At 41.9% G+C, this 8,723-nt stretch overlaps 1 protein-coding gene across 1 annotated transcript in view; it reads right to left on the bottom strand.

Moving 5' to 3' along the window:
• Positions 1-8,081, bottom strand: part of DHRSX (dehydrogenase/reductase X-linked) — a 131,595-nt gene extending 123,514 nt beyond the window's left edge. The window contains exon 1 of the mRNA XM_005422684.2: positions 8,072-8,081. Coding sequence (XP_005422741.2) covers positions 8,072-8,081 — 10 coding nt within the window. The remainder of the gene's footprint in view (positions 1-8,071) is intronic.
• Between the last annotated feature and the right edge of the window lie 642 nt (positions 8,082-8,723).

Genomic DNA, 8,723 nt, shown 5'->3' with positions numbered 1-8,723 from the left:
AAACTATATGAGAAAAAAGAAATAACACAAGGTTAGTTCACAACAGTAACACAATCAAGAAGTTCAGATGTATTTTTAAGAGTGTACACTTAACAGACTGCTCAAGCCAGGCCAGTAAACAATCTCAGGAACAAACTCTGTATGGAAATAAAAACTTTGGAATTTTTAGTGCATTATTTACTGCGCTATAATTTTCCAGTGTTAACAGTTCACAAAAGACTGAGGTTGACGACATGAAAAGCAAACAACCACTTCAGAAATTTTCTCATTTCTATTTGCATGCATTTCATCATCCTGCAGTCATCTGACCTTTACAATTTCCACCATAATTTTGTTACTGAGCAAGGTGGCGGCAGTTACGTCAGCTCGGGGGTGGCTTACTCAACGTGTACAGGGAAAAAATTCAATTGGCAGCATGATTCCCTGGAAATTTCTTGAATGACAAGACCAGCCTCTGTCAGTAACATGGAGGAAAGATCTCAGTCAAAGGTGAGCTGTCAAAAGTACACCAGCTGACCCAATATCGCTGCATAACTGAGCACTTTCCCTTCTGAAATCACAAGGCCCTGAGCTCCAAAGAAAGGAGGAAGCAATTTTCTTGCATGAAAGCCCCCATCTGCTTTTCCCACCTACATCAGTCCTGTCCCACAGAAGCCAGCATCCCCAACATCCACTGTCAGCCTCCACTCCAAGTGCTCCTTGACCCACAAAGAGCCTGGCAGGCAGGGAATGCTCCCAAACTCCCTCTGCTAGAGGGGTGGCTTAGACACATCCTGTGTCTCCTGCCTCCCCAGGAGCCCTTAGCCTGCCAAGTGAGCCAAGAAGCATCTGGGATGGCCCTTACAGAGCAGCTGCCATCCCAGCTATGAGCTCTCACACTGGATGCAGACTGCACAGCACATCCCCCCACCATGGAGGGAGTCCTGCAGCCAAAGAAGAGCAAAGGCATTTTCATTCAACTCCTTGGGAAAGGCCTGAATTAGGTCTAATATCAACTACAAATTTTTTTGGGGGGTGAAGAATGTTTCATGTGAAGCACCATGTGGTCCTTGGGTGACCAAGGTGAATTTCTAATTTGCTTTGGAGTCAAAGCCGTGAGGTATTTGCACAGGAAAAGTAATATTGAATACTTCATTTTACTGTGGTGTCTGTAGGCAATACTATAGATAAAAAATGTTAAAAAGATGCCAAGTTTCATCTATCAAAGGACTTTCTATTTTGATTTCCAGGTTTTTAGGGGATTGCTTTGTGGTACAGTACCAACTCATATTTTACATAGCTATGAAACACAGGACTAGCACTGATACAAGCTCCCTACTTCACAGCAACTTCAAAAAGGATCCACATTTCACCTTTTCTGAAATACATAGTTCTTTCCATCATGATTCAACATGAATTTCTCTTCTCTTCAGGTAACAACTTGATTCTTCCCATCCATGAAGAACAGAAATTGGTTGCATTTCTTTGAAGGTTAACTCCAATTACAGTGATATGTATGCACATAGGTGTCCTGACATATATAATTCAAGCTAAATAAGACTTCCCAGGAGCCTTCTTAAGGTGCTTCAGTTTAGCTATAGAAAGCCCTGCAATTTCCACCAAAAATATTTATAATCATAAACTCTGAAGAAAATGCCTACAGGTCCAAATCTAGTAAAGAGAAAATGCACTCTTTTGGGCCTGAGTACTATAGGGTTTGCAGGGAACCCCGACAAGGGAAGAGAAATGATGCAGCTGACTCCATCTTATCATTAATAATTAATATAATTAATTACTTTATTATATTATATTATTCTATATTATATAACACTATGTTACATTACGTCTAAACTGAATCTGAGTGTGCACTCACTCTGCACACCGTGAATCTCATGACTATCTCCCGACAGTCCTGACACACACACACACAGCTTGCCCTGATAGGCCAAGGAAACAAATCACCTTCCCTTTGGGTAAACAATCTCCATGCTGCATTCCACATTTGCACAAACACAGGCACAGCAAATAAGATAAGAACTGTGTTTTCTTTCTCTGGTGTTCAGAGAATGTGAAACCCAGAAATACTCTTGGGAAGAATTGTGCCTTGCTTTTCTCTGTGAGGAGAAATGTGGGGCTACAGAGTACCTTCTCTTCCTCTTCTGCCTCCCCATGCCTCCTTTGCTTCCTGGCCTCTCACCACATTGCTACCTGACATTTGGATTTCACATGCTGCATACAGGTGCTGTCACTCATTTCCATTACTGCACCACCTATTGAATAAGAAGTGACATTTTAATGTGAAATTCACTTAGAAGAAAATTAATGAAAGAAAAAGAGAAAAAGAAGTCAGGACTGGGGAAGGGGCAATGACATGAAGTGAAAATGGGTAGTCAGAAGAGGAAAGCAGTAACAGGTATCACTGTGATAAAGTGGTTCTTAGCAGAGGACCCGATTTAGCAGATGGAAGAAGATGTCCAGTCCTATCCTGTCCATAGTGACTGCAAAGAAAAGGACAATTTTTTGGTCCTAGTGGCCACTTAAAGACTCCACTGTAAATATGCATTCTGTGCAATCCTATATTACAGAGAAGTTTAAAACAGACCTGCTTGTAGCAGCTAGCCCCAAGGACCTAAGAAAGCAGACCGGGAGGGAGAAATGAGGGCTGCAGACACACAGATAAGTGGTCATTATCTGTTTTATTTCCAAGAGATACACCTTCCACACAACATGGTTTTGTATAGACACAACACTGCATGGCACAACTCAATCTATGCACTCACTTCAGTCAAAATGGGAAATGCAAACAGAAAAACTGAAATACATCGGGGAGGCAAGTGGGGTAGGAGGAAAAGAAACTCCTCAATTAATTCTTAATTGTTATTAATTTTAAAAATATGTACAGTTTCCATCAAGTCAGATGCCTTAGTGTAAAATGAATCTCCATTTAAATGAGACATAATTAGCATTTATGTCAACAAAAGTAGTCAAGATCAAATATAGGTTCCCTGTGTATCCAGGGGCAACTCCAGTGAAAGGCAGTTTATTAGAGCCCTGTTCCCTCTAGAACTCCAACCTCATGTGGAATTTGCAGTACACCCAACTTTCAGTGTTGAAACATCACTTCCATGATGAAAACTCAGCATGAAAGCAGACCTGGGCTCAGCCTGGTTTTCAGCAGATACTGGTTTATTTTGTGTGAGAGGTTGAGCTCTCACACAGAGCCTCACAGCCCCCCCAGGCAGGAGGCAGTGGGGACCCACCAGCTTTGCAATGCCCAGAGTGGTTCCCTCTGGCACTCCTTGCATCTCCTTTAAACCAACCCAGTTCTCTCGCTCCCTCTGCTCCTGGTAAGGAGGTAGATACTGATCTCAAGTTCAGAGGAATAATGCCAGTGATATCTCTGTGGGACATGAGAACAGTACAGCCCTGTGCTAATGAAATCCCCTGACCAAGCAGGAGCTGTTAATTTCCCTTGGTCTTCAAAGGAACCAGCCTGCAGTCCTTGGGTGCTCCTTTATCACACCAGTGGCTGAGAGAAGCTTCTCTCAAGCTGCAGGTTCTGCCTGCATTCCAACCTATTTGGACAACATAAGCCTGTTTACTTTGCAAGTGGATTACCCTAAAACAGGAAAATAAGGCAGATTTATTATGTCCTGATATGAGGCTATTTAAAAAGAATTATGTTGCTTTTAAATATACTTGTCCTTAATCAGAATTAAATTGCATGTACATAGACATCCTCACACAAATTCAATACTACAAAAAAGGAAGGCAATTCTGTAATTTTAAAAAATACTAATTTTCAAGGGACTCTAAAACAGGGCTGTCAGGGTGCCCCTGCAACTGCCAAAACCACACAGAAATAAGACAGTCTGCAGACCCTTATCAATGACAAATTCCATATCAACGAGCAGTTCCTGCCAGCAAAATCTCAGCTCTGGAGCAGGGATGAGAGTCATTGAAGTAGCCAAATCAAAACAAAAGCAGCAACCTTTCTCTCGTTTTTCAAAAATACACCATGTGAACACAGACAATGCAAGCCTCAGAAGAAGAGCTTCACTTGAGAGTAGCTTGCTTTGGTATTCTGAAACCTTGACAGCACATGGTGCTTGAGGCCAAGGGAAAAAAAGAAGAAAAAAGTATTAGAAGTTTATTTAAAGCAAATTGCATCAAATTTTTACAAAGTTCCATCTCCTACCTTACTAATCCAGCATCTTCCTTGTGGCACATTATGGGTCATGTGGACATTGAAATAAAATTTCTTTCTATTAATTTCCTCATTAACCTTTCTTTTAAGACATTGAAGGCCAAGGGTAGAATTTAGAATGTCTGAATCAGTCACCTGTATTTATCAGGCAAGACCTGAGCACAGCTGAAGGCACCCAAAAAGTTGGTCAGTGTCCTCCTGTGAGGTGCTATGCTGGGACCTGCCTGCACCTCCTGAGCTGGCCACACAGTGCAGGAACTTTGGTGCTATTTGTGCTGGAGACATCCCTACAGACAAATCTCAACAGTTTTTTGGCTTTTTTCATTCCTCCTATAACTGAATAATTTACATGCAAATATTAGGCCTGAAGGTAACTGGCAGAAGCACAGATGGAAAAAAAAATAAAAAGAAAAGGACTAACAATAAATATTTAGTTTCATGACTGAATAACAAGATACAAGTTTGGAGTGATTCCTGTATAGCAACACTGAGTGAGAAAAGAAGGCAAACTGTAATTTCCAGTCCTCATCTAACACCACAGGACAAGGCACAATCAAGTTCTTCTAGATGGATTAAAGAAATCATATATCTCAATGTACCACAGAATTATTGAGTAGTTTTTCCTGTTGCAAAATATTCTGACTCTTTTTCTCAGATTTATACCGTGGCCATGTTGAGATTATAGCCATTAAGCAGATGTAGAAAAAGAATTCATTTTCCACTCTGAGAGGCAATCAGTAAACTGCTGGGGAGCCCATGCAGCTTTTAGCAACAGCCTTTTGTGTGTGCCTTACAGAAACATCTCCATAAAATTCTGGTTTGGCAGAAACCAGGCCAACAGGGTCTGGATTCAAATGTCATTCTAGGACTATCCTAACAGAAGACAATTTAGGTACTCAAATCCTGACAGATAAGCCAGACAAACTGCGTGTGCCTCAAGCCTGTCCTAAGCCTGCGCACAGGATTTTTTCAAATGCAAATTGTCTTCCCAAATTTGCACACCAAAATCTTTTCTGCTTCCAATCACTTTCCTTATGAACATCAATATGCAATCAAGATTGAAGTCCTTTAAGGCTGGAAACCAGGTAGGTGGCAACCAGCCCGACGAGTCCTTCTGTGAGAAGGCATCCTGCTGGTTTCAGCAGTTGGGGCCATGGGGCTCAGTGCTGATGAACAACTGCCATGCACACATGCAGGTCCACAGGCACACCGCCAACAGCTCCAACACACCTCAGATGGCTGGATGCATTGTGAAAGACAGACTTATCTGTCCAGGGACAGCATCTGTTTCCAAACACAGCTGGAGTTCTGCATCAGAGAGGAGACAAGCCTCCAAGCTTTTGTTAAGAATCATGAGGAAATGGAGGTATCGGAGAGGCTGGCCCTGGAGTCACTCATGGGAAGAGAAAGGTGTTGAAGAACCAGAACAGCAGGAGAAACCAAACCATGGAAATATGTCCCTTGCCCTACAAACTCATAGGTATCTCAAGGTGCTATTAATGGAATAGCAGCAGTTGGATGGCTCTAAGAACTTCAGCAGCCAGGGGAAGACCAAATTTAATAAGGCTCCCACGCAGCCACTGACAGGGAATAGGACTGGTAACAACTGCTCACAAAACCACAGCAAAACCCCTGGCACACATAAGTTTCTTGTTTAACCAACGCACAAGACACACACAGAGCCTGAAATGCTGCATGCCAGTGAAACAACAAACAACAACTCACACTTATCAATTCTGGAGACTCACAGAAGTTTCATCCCTGTATTTCAGGGGAATGCACACTCAGCCCGTGCCCCATGAAGTGGACATTTCCACAACACAGCACAGCTCCCACACAGCAGCAGCAATTTGTCTGGGCTCCCTGGGCTGCCAACCAGTGCTGTAACTCCAGCCAAGGCCAGGATGCTTGGACAAATGGCCGAAGTGCAGCAAGGCAGCAAATGACACAAAAGGAGAGGAGCTGGCAGATACACCAACTAGAGAAGCAGAGCGCTCAGCCAGCTAAGGAGATAACATGTTTACTCATCCCTTCCTGACATTGTCAACACAAGAACAAGTGACATTTCTTCAGAGTTAGTAGCAAACATCTGCTCAGCCAGACTAATGATTTTTTTTTTAATTGCCAGTGAAAACAACTTAAAAAAAAACAAACCAAACTTAAGGCTGCTCTAAATTTATAACATTTGTTTAGCTTTTTGATAAGCATGCCAGCTTGCTTACAGGGATGAAGTGATAACATTTGCAGGCAAGATGACAAGCCCTTCACAGAAGGCTGAGATACAAGCTCCCAAAATCCATTACAGGACTTGTTCCTAGATATCTCATTTAATACATGCAGAAGTCATACTACAAACAAGCAGAACAACTCATTTTCCTCTTGTTTTTTCAAATAATGAACACACTGTGGAGTCTTGGGGGGTATTAGAGAGCAACAGGAATTGTTAGAGTCCAATATCACAAGTTTGGAGCATGAGTATCCACAGTAAGACCTAACTATAGCTGAAAAAGCCCCCACATATTAGAAAATATGTAAGATAAAGTGGTGCAATAGTAGGATGAAAGTTATGATGCCAGCATTACAGTCCTGAAAGAAATATTTTTTACTAAAGAAAAATAACAATACTCTAAATAAGGCAGCTGTTCAGAGCAAGAGTTTTTGGCACTCAAAAAAACACAAGACCTGTGGAAAGACATCTCTCTAAGAGTGGGAAGGGGAGTGGAAAGCTACGCTAAAAATTTCATTTGCATGACACACCTATCTGCATTTCTTCTAGTCATTCTTGGAAAGACAGCATAAATGCAGATAAAGGGAGAAGCATGTGTGGAAAGCAGGGTGTGGAAGGGGAAGCAGAAGGAAGTGTTAGACTTTCAAATAAGACACAGGAAAAAGGGTTTTTTTGGTCAAGATGAGGTCATTTTCAAGTGCTTTGTTCCCCTTTCCCCTCTCTTCACCTTCCCCCCACCTCCAGGTTTTCAGGTGAAAGAGATTCAGCTCCAAGCAATTTAATACACCTGAATCATAAATCTCTGCATGGTGATATTGCCCTCAAAGCCAAAAAAGGACCCCAGTGAGGACATTGGCACTGCCACTTACAGATGCGAATCAACCATGGTTTGGTGGGGTAAGTCAAGGCACTGATCCACAGATTGCTAGAAAAGTAAGCTACAGCTATTGCCAAAGTAATAAAAAAGATATTTCCTCTCCACTTGCACATGTATTTTCAGTGCCCTGTTTTTCAGAGCATGTGACTGGTGTGTTTGCAAGTGAAGAAGTCCTGCCTGGTTACAAGAGCCAAGGGAAGATGCATTTTCATACATCTTTCCACTGGAGCCTGAGTGCTTTTGCTTTATTTGTCTAATAGGATGCTCAGTAACGTTAGCCTTGGAACTCTGTGTTGCTGCTGGACTTGGCAGAAGGGCTGCATGGAGAAAATGGTAGTTGGAGTTTTCAAAAATTATACAGATGGTAATTTTCCAAACTGATTTATGCTGCCTTCACTCTGTCCATGGAGAACCTCTTCCTCCAGGAAATCCTATGCAGACCTTCTGCATCAAGATCATTGATCATACACAGCAAAAAAGCTGGATGTTGCCATCTCTTCCCCAAGAAAGAGGAGGATGAGAATGGAGAAAACTAAAGAGGACTTTTAATTTGGGAATTTGTCTTGACATTTCAGAATTGCCTTTCTCTCAGACAATGGGAAATAAGGCTGCATTGAAAAACGGTTTGGTGAAGCATATATATGAGCTTTTTATAATTCAAGTTCAGGCTGATTTTGACAGAGATATTAGGAAATTTGATCCTAACAAATATGAAGCTGCCCTAAGGTAAAAGAAAGCAAAAGTAGATGAGAGGGTGCTGTTCCCAAGGCCTGAATCTCACTTCTGGCCATGTTTGCCAGAGTTCCTGAGTACTTTGTTCCTTTTGCCAAAATTCATCTGAAGATATTTGAATTTAATTTTTTTATGAGTGCCAAATAGATAGATTGAACACCATTATACAAATCAGTCCGATGGAAAATACCACAGTGAAGCATTAAAATCTGCTAAAATTTAATCAGGAATCCAAGTTTGCCTACAATCTGCTCCTGGGAGGAAAGTTCCCAACCGAATGTGTAGAAAAGGAGAGCGCTTGATCCCTGGGAGGGACATGGGGTGATAGAGAAAGAATCAAGAGATGGAAAAGTTGCCTTACATCAACAAGTACAAATTATATCAGTGAAATTATGGTTCTGCAAGTTCCCAACAGACATCAAGCAACTTCTGCCATCACACACTAGTTCTAGTCTTACATATTCTTGCTATTCCCGGCTTAAGCCTGCGTTTGCTTGTTTGTTTGCTTGTTTTTCTGGAGAAACACTAGTCTTAAGGATTATTTCAGATAAAGGCTGATAGTACATTTGATAAACTTGTGCAAAAATATCTGGCACCTGACTACCCACTGGCCTTACACCACACATGGCATGTTTTGCTTCGCTGTGCAATCATTTTGTACTGGGACAGACGCCAGCTGGGGACTTGGATGAGGCCATGAG

Source organism: Geospiza fortis, unplaced genomic scaffold, assembly GCF_000277835.1.
Source record: "Geospiza fortis unplaced genomic scaffold, GeoFor_1.0 scaffold366, whole genome shotgun sequence".
NCBI classification, from domain to species: domain Eukaryota; kingdom Metazoa; phylum Chordata; class Aves; order Passeriformes; family Thraupidae; genus Geospiza; species Geospiza fortis.
This window is presented reverse-complemented; position numbering and strand designations above follow the sequence as displayed.